The 14952-nt window shown below is 43.1% G+C and overlaps 1 protein-coding gene across 1 annotated transcript in view; it reads right to left on the bottom strand.

The window, feature by feature from the left end:
- Positions 1 to 2219: 2219 nt before the first annotated feature.
- The window catches only part of LOC139262461 (AT-rich interactive domain-containing protein 5B-like), a 132441-nt gene continuing 119708 nt past the window's right edge, over positions 2220 to 14952 (bottom strand). The window contains exons 10-11 of the mRNA XM_070877646.1: positions 13165 to 13348; positions 2220 to 10629 (exon numbers count right to left, since the gene is read on the bottom strand). Coding sequence (XP_070733747.1) covers positions 8446 to 10629; positions 13165 to 13348 — 2368 coding nt within the window. The 3' untranslated portion in view covers positions 2220 to 8445. The remainder of the gene's footprint in view (positions 10630 to 13164; positions 13349 to 14952) is intronic.

Raw genomic sequence — 14952 nt, 5'->3', positions numbered from 1 at the left:
GTGAAAAGTGTGTACGTTGACCTCAGGCAAGGGTAGAATTAAACTCTGCCAAGTGTCTGGCACTCACCATCTAGGTTTACATATGAAGAACCCCACTTTAGCAACAGGATACCAGCACCCATCGATCTGTACGTATAGAAGTCAGACCTGCATTTATATAGCGCCTTTCACGACCACTGAACATCTCAAAGTGCTTTACAGCCAATGAAGTGTAGTAACTTTGTAATGTGAGAAACGCGGCAGCCAATTTGCACACAGCAAACTCCCACAAACAGCAATGTGATAATGACCAGGTAATCTGTTTTGTTATGTTGATTGCGGGATAAATATTGGCCAAGACATCGGGGATAACTCCCCTGCTCTTCTTTGAAATAGTGCCATGGGATCTTTTACGTCCACCTGAGGGGGCAGATGGGGTCTCGGTTTAATGTCTCATCCAAAAGACGGCACCTCTGACAGTGCAGCACTCCCTCAGCACTGCACTAGACTTTCAGCCTAGATTTATGTGCTCAAGTTCCTGGACCCATGCAAGAGTTAGATATGTTCAGGTTAATTTTATACTCATCAAGGTGAAGAATATCAGTGCTGGAAAATGGAACACTTTTCCACTTTAGTTTGTTCAACATTCCTTGTTTGAGTCATAGCAATTGGCACATCTGTTCTTGAAAGGTCAAGCCTCCAATTCATCAGGGTTTATTATTTCATACAACACTCTTAGCACCCATATGCCGACTACAGATTTGGGATCAATTCCACAGAAAGCAAAACTGTTTTGAAGGAAAACAGTTTTCCAGTGAGTTTCTGTGAAGGATAAAGAATCAACTGAAAAGACACAAGGAATCTTTATGAATTTCTTTAATACGATTGCAATATACTGAGAGAAGAAATCATATAAAAAATCAGTTAGTAATCTAATCGTAAATATTTTTATCAAAAGTAGTTATCTTTGTATAATGTAGTGTGAAAATACAAGGAACACCATTCTTTTAAACTATCAGAATATTATACAAAAATACTTTGAAGTTTCACACAGTTCAGAAATGAGTAAGACTATGCTCCAAAGGATACCTTATTCCATACATGGTCCCATTATATACAGTACGTTTCTTTGTTTGGAAATTGCTTAAAAGGGAAATGTCAAGATTTCTGAAACAGTGCATTTGACAGCCTTTCTTAACAAAAACAGCACTTTTCATTCCACAGTTTCGAGTAGATGCCACAATATTCCCCAATCCAGCGTGACCAAAGGGTTAGTTCACAAGTCTAATATATGCTTACGCAAAGTAAATATTTTTAACTGCAGTTCTTAGAAATGCAGTCACTGTCACATTTGATACACAACAGGAACGATCTATCCTAATTATACATCTGTTTGTTCTGAAACAAATGGGTTTGCTATTTGGGGAACACTGATGGGTGTAACATCAGCAAAATTCCAAAGGTCCCCCTCCCCTGAAGGTAGTCTCCATATGCAAATATAGGCTAAGTATGGGTCACTGGATGCTGCTAGGCTCCCCACTGTGATTTTGGCATACAGACCAAAAGTCTGAAAACCCCGTAAAAATCAACTGCACTGTAACAACAATGCGATCTTGTTAGGTTTGTACTAGAAACAGATGCACTGGGCCTAAAGTGATGGTCAAAGAGCCCAGGCCACCCATTCAAAGAGTAACAAGTTCAAATCACATACTTTAGACCCCAACTCCCAGACTATTCTGCTACAGTTCCAGCCAAAAGAGCAAGTGCAGTAAAAGTGATTGAGAAACTCGAGGGGGGGGGGGGGAAAGGAGGGAGGGGGGGGGGAAAGGAGGGAGGGAGGGGGGGGAAAGGAGGGAGGGGGGGAAAGGAGGGAGGGAGGGGGGGGCGGAAAGGAGGGAGGGAGGGAGAAAGGAGGGAGGGGGGGAGAAAGGAGGGAGGGGGGGAAAGGAGGGAGGGGGGGGAAAGGAGGGAGGGGGGGGAAAGGAGGGAGGGGGGGAAAGGAGGGAGGGAGGGGAGGAAAGGAGGGAGGGAGGAGGGAGGGGGGGGAAAGGAGGGAGGGAGGAGGGAGGGGGGGGAAAGGAGGGAGGGAGGGGGGTGGGGGAAAGGAGGGAGGGAGGGGGGTGGGGGAAAGGAGGGAGGGAGGAGGGTGGGGGAAAGGAGGGAGGGAGGGGGAAAGGAGGGAGGGAGGGGGGGGAAAGGAGGGAGGGAGGGGGGGGAAAGGAGGGAGGGAGGGGGGGGAAAGGAGGGAGGGAGGGGGGGAAAGGAGGGAGGGAGGGGGGGAAAGGAGGGAGGGAGGGGGGGAAAGGAGGGAGGGAGGGGGGGAAAGGAGGGAGGGGGGGAAAGGAGGGAGGGGGGAGGGAAGGGGGGACGGAGGGAGGGAGGGGGGGAGGGATGGAGGGGAAGAAATCAAAAAGACTGGACTGATGTGATTTCTAACTTTATAGAAATCTAACAGAGCTCACCTGATGCACAACGTGCTCAGGGTTCACTTCCTGAAGTAGTATACTGTTTCACTGATAGAAGTCATCATACTGAGCACCCAAGCCAGTGATCTAAATGCTAGTCAGCATGTTGTGCTTGAGATCACAGGGATAGGACACAAATGTTATAATGCCCATCAGCCATGTAACATGCAGTGGACCAGCATCTTCAACAGAGAGATGCAAATAGATTTTAGCAAGATTATATACTGGTCTTGGACAAACTCATACAGGGCATATTCAAAGCACTTTACTGAAAGCTGCTGCCATTAGGCTGCTACATTCCTGACTGATTAAAATGACAAGGTTAGATTCAGGAAGGATGAGGTAGGACAAGCAAGAAAAACCTTATATTAGCAAAATTATTACATTTCTTCAGAGCAAATATTCTTTGCAAAAAACCGTGGTTGGTTTGGATAGGACGAGATTGGGTTTGACTATATTCAATTAAATTGAGTTGATCACTCTTCAAATAATAGAATGTTCATCTACATTTCTGATGGAGTATTGGGAGGCATACCGCCAGCTGTCAAATGCAGCAGCAATTTGAATGACTGAGTATCTGGCCATAGGTTGGGACTTGTACATGGTTTATAAACTATGTGCATTATTGTCTTGTAAATTCAGAAATGTGCCTTTAATAACACATACACACATACTTGGGCACAGGTAGATGTGTAGAGGCAATTCTTGTGTCTACAGCATCTGGCAGTTTGTAGCATACTTGCATGCAAAAAGTAAACTGTATAGTTTTTATTTACGAAATGTCACAAGTGAATGATGATTTGGAAAGGTATGATTATCACACAGACGGTAATGCAGACAACTCTTTTTCATCCTACAGGCCATGCTTGTACAAAAGGTAGCACGTTATTGTAAATACTCAAAGTTCCTCTCCCTTATTATGCTTCCTGCACGTGGTACAATGAATTACAGATTTATTGTCCAACACTCAGTAGCCGAATAGATACATTCCTTTATTACAACAATTTTCCATACCACTATGCAAGGCTGCAGGGCGTACATACTTAACTACAACATACTTTATGATAAAATAAGAGTCAAGGTTATTCCAACTGTGCTCTCAACAAGGTGCTCAAGCAACAGCCACCTACAATGCTTAAGTTAAGTATGTAACACCAAGAGAGTATTGGCCAGTATGCTCTGCCTAAATTTGAATGAACAAGTTACACTGTCACACAGAGATCTGCTTGTTCTATCTGAAGAAGGTGGCATTGGGGAACATGAGGTGGCATTGGGGGAACAAGAAAACTAAGCTAGCCCTCAAAAGGACAAAAGATTAATTTGAGAACAGGGCAGGGTTTAAGAGATTAGTTATGGGGCCATTCTCAGGTTAACCATCAGGTGATCAAACAAATTTAAGACACTTGGAAAAGCATGGTTCAATCAAGCAGAGTCAGCATGGTTTTATGAAAGGGAAATCATGTTTGACAAATTTGCTGGAGTTCTTTGAGGAAGTAACGAGCAGGGTCGATAAGGGGAACCAGTGGATGTGGTGTATTTGGATTTCCAGAAGGTATTCGATAAGGTGCACATAAGAGGTTACTGCACACAATAAAAGTTCATGGGGATGGGGGTAATATATGAACATGGATAGAGGATTGGCTAACTAACAGAAGAGAGTTGGGATAATTGGGTAATTTTCCAGTTGGCAAACAGTGACTAGTGGGGTGCCACAGAGTCCTCAACTATTTACAATGTATATTAATGACGGATGAAGGGACCAAGTGTAATATAGCCAAGTTTACTGATGATACAAAGATGGGTGGGAAAGCAAATTGTGAGGAGGACACAAAAAATCTGCAAAGGGATATAAACAGGCTAAGTGAGTGGGCGAAAAACTGGCACATGGAGTATAATGTGGGAAAATGTGAGGTTATCCGCTTTGGCAGAAATAATAGAAAAGCAAATTATAATTCAAATGGAGAAAAATTGCAAAGTGCTACAGTACAGAGAGACCTGGGGGGTCCTTGTGCATGAACACAAAAAGTTAGTATGCAGGTACAGCAGGTAATCAGGAAGGCAAATGGAATGTTGGCCTTTATTGCAAGGGGGATGGAGTATAAAAGCAGAGAAGTCCTGCTACAACTGTACAGGGTATTGGTGAGGCCACACCTGGAGTACTGCATACAGTTTTGGTTTCCATATTTAAGGAAGGATATACTTGCATTGGAGGCTGTTCAGAAAAGGTTCACAAGGTTGATTCCGGAGATGAGGGGGTTGACTTATGAGGATAGGTTGAGTAGGTTGGGTCTATACACATTGGAGTTCAAAAGAATGAGAGGTGATCTTATTGAAACTTATAAGATAATGAGGGGGCTCGACAAGGTGAATGCAGAGAGGATATTTCCACTCATAGGGGAAACTAAAATTAGGGGACATAGTCTTAGAATAAGGGGCCGCCCATTTAAAACTGAGATGAGGAGAAATTTCTTCTCTCAGAGGGTTGTAAATCTGTGGAATTCTCTGCCCCAGAGAGCTGTGGAGGTTAGGTCATTGAATATATTTAAGGCAGAGATAGACAGATTTTTGAGCGATAAGGGAATAAAGGGTTATGGGGAGCGGGCAGGGAAGTGGAGCTGAGTCCATGATCAGATCAGCTATGATCTTATTGAATGGCGGAGCAGGCTCGAGGGGCCAAATGGCCTATAACTGCTCCTATTTCTTATGTTCTTATATGGAGATCCGTTGCTCAGATTGATGAGCATGAGAATGTGTAGTCTGCTAAATTTGAAGAGTTACCTGCTGAGTTTTTCAAAGGCATGACATTTCTACCCTTACAGCTAACAGCTCAGTGACTTAAGTGTGATACAAGAAGTTCAAAAGAAACACGGTCTATTCCTGACCTACATCTGCCCGAGAATATTATAAGAATGTCTTTTCCAACCCAAAGCACCTCAAAACAATAGGGAATTCCTGTTGAAAATAATAATGATGAATGTGTGAAAATTTGCAGGGGAAAGGGTTAAGATGTGGAGCATCAAACCCAACACACGAATGCGGACATTAGCCAGCCTGGCCGACTATTCCAATGGGTGTTGGCAACATTCGGAGCTGAGCTTTCAAATTGTATCTATTAGTGCTTTTTGATGATAACCAGGATTCTAGTGCGGAATCCTTTATTCTGCAAAGGGCTCTAACTTTCTCTACCCCATTGGGGTTATTTTTCTCCTCTGCTTGGGATTGAAAGGAAGGAGGATGGTTGGATCACAGGAATGACTGAGAAATAAAAACATGACCGTTTCAAAACTTTTTTTTCTTAAAAAAACAACGGTCAATCTAAAAGTTAAATCAGTGATTATTCAACAGAAAGGATTCCTAAATCAGGTAGCGAAAATTTAACCACTCAACAAAGAATACAGTTAACTTTTTAAAAAATACTCCGGAAAAGTTATTGCAAAATAAATATGAAAGTGTTAGTGACCATTTCAAGGTGGTTTTCCTTTTCTGAATCTCAGCCCAAGTTTGTAACTGGGTAACACATCTAATGAACTCTTAAGAGTGTTCACAATTATGTACACTTGAAATCTTTGCAAGAGTCAACAACAGAAATTCTGGAAAAAGCTGGAGGACTAACATGATCTGCAGCCACTAACATCTTGCTGGGGAGATTCTAGTGTCATTTATATATATGAGAGTAAAGTCTATAGTTTAAATTATTAGCTTTGATCCCTCAAGTCTTTTAACACGACAGGGTTGGTCAAACAAGATCCACACAGTATAGCTGGCTATTTTCAGCTATACATACAGTACTGGTAACTGGAGATGTCTGGGTAGGATGGCAGAGATGTAGGTGAGCAGTTCCTTATGTACATAACCTCCCCGTTGGTTTTCTCTTTCCAAGACCTCCAGAGTACATCCATTTTGTTGGTCTGAAAAGGCTGAACTTCAAAATTATCTTCCAGCTCATTTGCACAGCTTCTTAATCAGCTGTTTCTTTCCCAACAAGCTGAAGGTAAATTCAAATATATTTAATCAAATAAGACAACTGTATTGCAGAAGTCTGCCTGCATCCTCTTTTAGGTCACCATAACCATTTGGAAATACAGTAACCGTAGATACCTCAGTGCCAGGTAGGCAGGACTTTCTGGCAATGGAGATGATGATGAACTGCTGTGTTGTGATCATATCAATAGGTGCAATGATCTGCAAGTACCTGAGGGAATCATTATTGTACCTCCATTGCCAGAGTATAAAGGGATTACATTACACTAAACTAAATTCAGTACTGGAAATACTACTAACATTTAGAAAGTAAAGTTATTTAAAGTGGCTGCATTGGCTTAAATGGAAATATAAATCTGTCAAAACAGAAATTACACAGGGCCAATTCAGAATGAGGGAAGTGGTGTCGAATGCTTCAACAATCATTGAATCGATGTTCAAAGCAATTATGGTTTTAAATAGTCCCAAGAGGTGCAATCAAATCACCTTGGTATAAAAACATTACTGCTGTGGAAGTAACAAGACTCTGCGTTGCTTCTTGGTTATACCCCCCCAAACTGACCCGGTGCACTTTCTGTCTTGCAAGTCAAGTCCTGAGGTCTCTTTACAAATAGAAATAGTATTTTTTTTTAATGCTATGGACCAGTTTCATATTTTGTTTTTCATATATTCTGGTACATCAATACATTAAGCGAGTGCTGTAAAAGATTCAACATTATCTGCACACAATCTAGATATATTCTGGAAGCAAGAGTATTGGTTTTAAAAGAAAAAGCACATTTTTTAAACTTTGAAAAATAGCCTAGGCAAACCATCAGAAAGAAACATGCTTTCATTAAGAAACATCCGTAAGGTGTCCGCACATGTACAATCAATATGAAAAGGAAACTAGACGAGGCAAATGATGTACAGAATTGGAGAAGCATCCCTGATAAGATCAGTTTCTGGTTAAGGTCAAGTATTCTTCTTTGGCAAATCGGAGTTGACCTCATCAGAGTTCCACAGTATTTAGTAGTCAAATGTGTGCAATAGCAGGCATGCCAACTGAACAGAAAACCCATGTCCCGAGTTTTTGTTTAAGTTGGAAAGAATCAAGGGCAAACAAAAGGGCTGGAGTTCTTAAGAGGGGTGGGGGGGCTCCTATTCTCACAAATCCTCATGTAGCACCTTGGACTATAACATTGTTACTTCACAGTATCTTTCAGAAGATTTGTCCATTATTCACATATAGCTAGGTCCTCCAGTGGAGCCGTGACAAATGTGAGCCTTTTGCATTCCCCCCTAGCATTCAAGACCAGGACAGGTAGAAGTCAAATATCAAAGTTAAGTTACCTTTTATAAGTCTATTGGGATCAGCCTGTATCAGCAGTTTATTATATAAAACCCTCCCTGAGCACAAGTCCCATTTTTCTCAGAGATATTCTGAATGAGAATTAAACAGTGGCATCATTCCAGTTCTGAGTGTTTTAGTTTCTCCTTTAAAAGGAAGCGCTTCCTGCTCAAAGAAAAGACCAACTGTCTTGATGAGAATGGCAAATAGTAGCCAGAGTGGTCGCCCCTGAAATGGCCACTTGCCCTCCACTTCTGACACGCTTCAATGCAACCAGGCTTGGCTTATACCACTCCACTACTCTCAGCCATGTCACAGCAGGAGCTGTGAGGAGTCCAAAGGGTCTCCCCACCCTCTCTACACAATGAGAGGAGAGAAAAACAAATCAGGATGCATCATTGTCACCAAGCTTTTCGCATGTAGCTCATCGCTACTAGTTCAGAGTGGTGTAGACAAGGGTCTAGAGGCAGCTCGAGTTCCTCCCTCTCAGGCATAGTTGATGTGTTGCTTAGAGAGACTTGGGGAGTTCGGAGGGGAGAAAATAACTAACAGCACATAGTCTCACACACTCAAAAGGCAAAAAAGTTAGTGCAGGTGCAACCTTGCATTTTGATAAGCTGAAATACAGTGTCTGTAGATCCATGAGCAATTATCTTTTCCATCTTTAACTTAACGAACAAAGCCATTCATTCACATTCGCTTTTCAGGGTAAACTGTAGAAAGGTGGGAGGGAGAGAATGCTGATGGGCTGTTAGACAGTCTGCGCATTACCACCTCATCATAAGGCAAGTTAGGTAGCATTGAAGTTCGCAGGAGGCGGTTATACATTTGCTGTGAATGGGAAGCAAGAAGCTGTCGATGTTGCACAGAGCCAGGAACCATCACAGGTGAAGCAGAAAGGCCTGGGGTTAATACGGGCACCATTACTGGATCAGACTTGCGTGTCTTCGTGGAATTTTTATTCAAGTCAACTAGGTGAAAGTGTGCTCCAAATTTTTCTGCCATATTCTGAAGTTCTGGGTGATAGCCACCAAGGAGATAGGGGCTTGACAGCGTTCCTTTCTTGTTGTCTGCTTGACTCATTGAGGATAAGGCCTGATGATTGGACAGATTTGATTCTTGGTCTCTTTCAGGCTTTTCTTCTTGACTGACTTTGTCTAAGCGAGAGACAAGTGATTTCCTTCCAGATGGCTCTTCAGCCTCTTTTCTCGACTCATCCAGACAGTGCGCACGAAGTGTTTGCTCAGCCGATATCATGCTACTTGATGGAAAGTGTCCGTCTATAGAGCTTTTTTGGAGCTCCTCGTGACAGTTCTTTGTTCGGTCTAAAATTAGGGTTGTTCCAAACGCTGCATGAAGGCCATTTTGTGCTGGAGACCTTTGGGTGCTGTCTGCTGTAGTAGTCTCAGGGACAGCAGATAAGGAAGACAACTGGGATAGATCTGTAGGATGCTTGCCTGCTGTCTCAGAGTTCAATCTTGCTTTCTTGTCTTGAGGGCTCACAGAACTGGTCGAAGTATAATCTGGCTTCTGGGTTTTAGGATATTTTGGTAGACTTAAATCTGTGGGTAGATCATCACACATAACTCCAGAACCTAAGCTCAGGGATGATGAACTAAGTGACTCTACACCAGAGCTATGATCTGAATGAGTAGATTCCCTTCTCCGGTCACTCACCTCTGTGCAAAAGGAATCCAGTCTCAGCTTCTTGGTCGGCTGTTCAATTTTTTTATGGCTTTCCCTGTTCTCACAAAGGTTTTGCAAAGATGGAGGAAGTAGATAAAGAGGGACGCTCTTATGTGACACACAGACTGGTGCATCCATGAAATCTGCAGGTCTCTTTCCTGGAGAACACCTACTCGACTTGCTGAGGTTTAGTGGAGAGGACTGTTCCCTATACTGTATTGAAGGCTCGCTCTGTAGTGGTGACTGTTTATTGGATAAATTCTGAGGTAAAATCTCACACAGTTGTCCTTTAAGATCATACATATAGCTGCTGTCCATGGACTTGCTTAAATTCAAGCCTTCCTCTACCAAACCCCCCTTCATTGGGCAACTCAATGTAGCTCCATTGTCACTACCTACAAGTAGCCCCTCAAATACCACTGGCCTTGGGTTAGCTTTGTGTTCTCCCTTGGAATCTGCAACATGTTTGTCAGAACTCGAGTTACTTAACAAGGGTAATGGAGATGTCTTCTCTTTCACCAGTCGAATTCCATTCACTTGTCCAATACCAAGCTTTGTTGCTGATTGAGGAACACCTTCAGAGTCTTCTCGACTAAGTCCAGCAACATTTTGTGTTTCACTGTCAACCAGAGTTTTGCTATATACTTTGATCATCTGACTATCCAGTGTGATGCTCTGTGATCGTTCTACCTTGAGTGTCCTGTGCAAAGTAGGTCTGGATACATCTTTGGATGCAGTCAAGCCCAGTCTGCTTTTGAGAACATCAAGAGGCGAAACACCTTCAGGCAGCTGGAAGTTCAGTATACCAGAGTTAAGGTGCTGGAACATTGCAGACGGAAAGATGGACTTACTGCCCTCTGTACCAATGTGAAGACTTTGTTTAACACTGGGGCCACTGGACAAGTCCTGAGGGTGCAGGGAGGATTTCTGTTTTTTTCCTGCATGTGGGCACTCTCGATTTTCCTGGTATTTTATTTTATTCTCTGGCTTCTCATCCTTTTCTAGTCCTGTAGGAGGATACGCCTTGCTTCTGGAATATTCCTCTGCCATCAATGCACCGTCGTCTTGGTTTTTACATTTTAGAGTTTGTATGTGTTTGTCTTGGGGGTTGCCCTGAGTACCTACATGTTGAGCAGTGAGCGGCCTTTGGCTTTTTCCCTGGCATCTTTCAGCGCTTGCTAGACGACCCTGAAAAGGGAAGAGAGAATGGTTTTATTTTCTACCCTATTTCACTCTCTTCAGCTTATTTCCACCGGCCCTCTCCAATTTTCTACCCCAGGCACTGTCACTACAGCACGGTTCCATAAACAGTAACAGATGCTGCAGCATCTCGCCCAAATGGTCTCTTCACCATCTGAGAGTGTCGCCAGTGTGCTTAACTGTGGAGACGTTAGAGTGGAATCCAATCCTGATCCAGTCAATTTTCACAACTGTGCTCTTTCCAGCTGAGGTTAACTGGATAGCAATCCAGAGCAGGAATCCACAGACATGGAGGCTAATTTTAGTGCCACCACCACCACTGACCAGCTGAAAAGAGCTAACTCAGCACAGATGTGATCACACCTGGGACACTGTTGCTTGGTACTACATACCACTTGGTGAATTTACCCATTGACTCGGTATAATTTATTTTATGGGGAGGAGGGAGGGGCTAGGATTCAAAAGCTAGTTGACAAATTCCGATTTTGTTTCCCAAATTTAAGAATGCTAAACCATCATTTATCTTCCCTGTTACTTTATGTATTAACTCTCCGCATGCAGATCAGGTGCCTATAACAAGAAGCATACATTGCTATTTACATTGTTATTTACAAGCCCAATTCCTTATCAATAATTTTCTTGTAAATTTAGGAAGGCCCTAAAAGGCTCCATTATTTTTACAATTTGGCATTGCAGCTGGACAGTTTCTTGCACCGTGTCAGCAATTTGACTGCCAACCATCCACCCATACTGGAGAGAAAATTGCTGCACTCAGTCCCATCATTAGCAGTGCTTTGACACGTGCTGCTCTTTCTTCCAGCTTGGGAACTTTACAAATACATGCAACAGGTGGCCGCGCATACTACCGATTCGGTTCTATCAATAAATATTAGTAGAATGGAGATTTATGTCTGATTTTCCTCACAGCACATTCCCAATCTCAGCCATGTCACCATGGAGTCAAAAGGGAAGCACTTTCCAGCAAAGAGAACAAATCGGCAGGGAATCACTACCGGCTGTGCTTGCAATTGAAGCAGAGACAATGCCAACGTTTAAGAATAGGTTAGGCTGGTGGTTGAAGGAAAGGAGACTAAAGGGAGACCGGAACAGAGCAGACACATGGGATTAGGACTAAACAAGAACACGGACTGGTTTCTGTGCTGTAATTTTTATATATAATGCACCCCTTGTGGTCAATGTTACAACAGCATTGCTGGAGGACTAGGAGCAGATGGCCAACTCCATCTGCTTGCTGATGGGAAGGTACCGAATTTGGAAAGGAAAATAAATAAAAGGAAACTCAAAATAAATAAACTAAAAATACAACATTCTCAGGTTCTGTACCTGGACAATGGGGATTGCCCTGATGTCAGTTTGTAATTTAAATGCATTTACAATACTGTTCATAGTTGGCACAAGGAAAAAGGAACATATCAAATGCCCGCAGGTCCAGCTCCCTATTTTAAATAACTGGGCTGCAATATATCATTCTGTCTCAATTGTAAATCAGCACAAAGGTTGAGAGCACCTGTTGGGCAAAACTGCAGCAGAATTCCTGGATTCGCAGGCCGCTGTGAGTCCCTCTGGAAAAGATGCTTTGCTAATGATCCAAGCTGTGTGATATGGGAATGTGCCAAGCCCAGGCCACAAGCACTTTTTCCACCTTGAGTGAGGGAAGCTTCTTGATTTTACAGAAAAACTGGCAACTATATCGCATCTCTCACGATCTCAGTATGTCCCAAAGTGCTTTACTGCCAATTAAGTACTTTTGAGGTGGAATGTAGCAAATGCAGCAGCCAATTTGCACACTGCAAGATCCCACAAACAGCAATAAGCTAATGACCAAATAATCTGTTTTAGGTATTGGTTGAGGGATAAACATTGGCCAAGAGAGAAGAGGGGAGAACTCCCCTGTACTTTTTAGAAACGACGCCATGGGATCTTTTACATTCACCCAAAAGGGCAGACGGGGCCTTGGTTTAACGTCCAATCCAAAAGACAGAACCTCCTACAGTGCAGCACTCCCTCAGTACTCAAGTTGCTAGAGTGGGGCTTGAACCCACAACCTTCTGACTTCGAGGCGAGAGAGCTCCCACTGAGCCAAGGGTGGCAATATCACACCATACAATAATTTACACCACTCTTCCCAGAGATTCTCATAAAGCTCTTAGCAGAGGGTTATGCAGCAATATTAGACATGATCTGAGAACACATGATCTAACTATCATACCAAACAAGAATGGTGTGATTGTCTATAGAAGAGAAAGTGAGGGGGAAATAATGCTGTACAAAAAAAAAATCAAATTGCCATAATATCTATTACACACTATTTCAGAAGCCAGAGTGGCACTGTGTTTCACCGACCGGTTCAACTCTAGAAGTGTGGAAAAATAATGCCTTATTAAAAAAAATGTAAATTGCATCAAGGTCCATTGCACGGTATTTCAGAAACCAGAGTAGCACTGTATACTGTACTACAACCAGACTGTAAATTGGTATCCAGTGGAATGAGGGGAATCTCACCTCTTTCTCTAATATGAGTGTTAATTCTTGACCTTTTTTCACTTTCAAGTTCAGCTCCCCATTTTTAGTTTTTACTTCTTTCTCCGAGTCCTCAGACGTGCTTGTAGTGTGCTTGCGTGGCTTGGCTGGCGGCAGTGGTTTGTGCTCCTCCCCTTTGAGGTAGCGTTCATACGGAAGGATCAGCCTACAGAGAAACAGCAGCAGGGGTCACCTCACTCTGCTGGGTACGGTTAGCTTCAATCAGCATTTTCCACACGATTTCGCAAACCAATCTCCAGAAGTGACGGTACACAGGGCAGGCCACGCACAACATCATCAATTCACTCACAGGTTCTCTATTCTCAAGAGGTCAGAAAGGATTCGGGTGAATGAACAAATATCGATGCTGTCAAATTCATGTCCAGCGTACCAGGGTCCCTCCCTCCTGAAGCCTGATTCAGTCCCATATTTCTATTTGTTTCTTTGTATGAGGGGGCTAGAACCATCCTAGTTATCATTCACCCCTCCAACAATTCTTCATATCACATACCTCTGGAGCCTAAGGGGCAGAGCCAAACCAGTAAATGTCCCTGTGAACCATCAACTAGGACAGGGATGCCCAGGCTGAGCTCTGGTAATCTGGCTCTCAAAGCCCACGCAACTTGGTCCTACTTGCAGTTTTGTGTAAATTGTGTAAGCCTGGAGAATTGTGAAGGTCTTTGTTTAGCATCGTTACCTCATCGTTGAATATAGCCCAACTCAGAACACCCAAAATCTCTCAGGGGCAGCAATGTGCAAAATATAAAAAATGAATGGGAATATATAGATTATATCCAGCCTCCGGGTTCTACAGTATACAACTAAATGGCCCAACAGGCAGAAATCTTGAATTCTCCTGAACAAGATGGTACGTGATGGACATAGCATTTGATATTTTTTTTTATTGTCCCTATCTGTGGGTGGCCCTTTTGCCATGCTTGGCACATACCCACTGTGGCATGGGTCTGACTGGATACTCAGTGCAAAGAAGGTCATGGCGTAAACCACAACTCCACATCACAGTACAGAGGTTCAGCATCTCACAACATCCTCACCCCTATGTAATATACCTTGGTGCAGCTAAGCTACAAACCTGTCAGGATGATTCTCGCTATGGGTGCTCCCAACTCTTATCTGACTATTCAATGGAGAGCACAATTATAGGTTATGCATTGCCTTGTTGGAGAGGGGGGGCTGAAAGCAAAATAAGTCAATAATAAATATGTAGGAAGTCACCCCCGAGTATTATCATATGCTTCTTAATGGCTGTCACACAATATCACAGGAATAACCCAAGAAGAGGATGACATTCGCTAAAGAATAAATTATACAGGTAGTACAATTTAAAAAAATAAAACATACAAGTCAGACTTCAAAAAAGTTGCTTTCTGGTTGACTTCCAACAACATGTTCAGAGGAGTTTGAATCTTGGATCAATATTAGTGTTTTACTTGAATTGGGCAAGGTTACCTTCCAAGTAAATCTTTTCACCAACTGGCCTACTCAATACAGGCACCTCTCCATGCCATGCACAGCACACTCCTTTCTCCATTCACACACCCCCACCTTTACAGACCACATACAGCACACTCCCTCCACCCCCCCCACCCCCACAGACCACACACAACACGCTCCCCTTCCCCCCACACACCACACTCCCTCCCCCCACAGACCACACACAGCACACTCTCCTTCCCCCTCCCCATCCACAGACCACATCCCTCTCCTCTATCCACTTCTCCCTCACATTCCATTAGTGTTCATCAGAAC

The sequence above is a fragment of the Pristiophorus japonicus genome, chromosome 4, assembly GCF_044704955.1.
Source record: "Pristiophorus japonicus isolate sPriJap1 chromosome 4, sPriJap1.hap1, whole genome shotgun sequence".
NCBI lineage: Eukaryota > Metazoa > Chordata > Chondrichthyes > Pristiophoridae > Pristiophorus > Pristiophorus japonicus.
The sequence above is the reverse complement of the archived record's forward strand: the minus strand, read 5'-3'. Positions and strand labels throughout refer to the sequence as shown.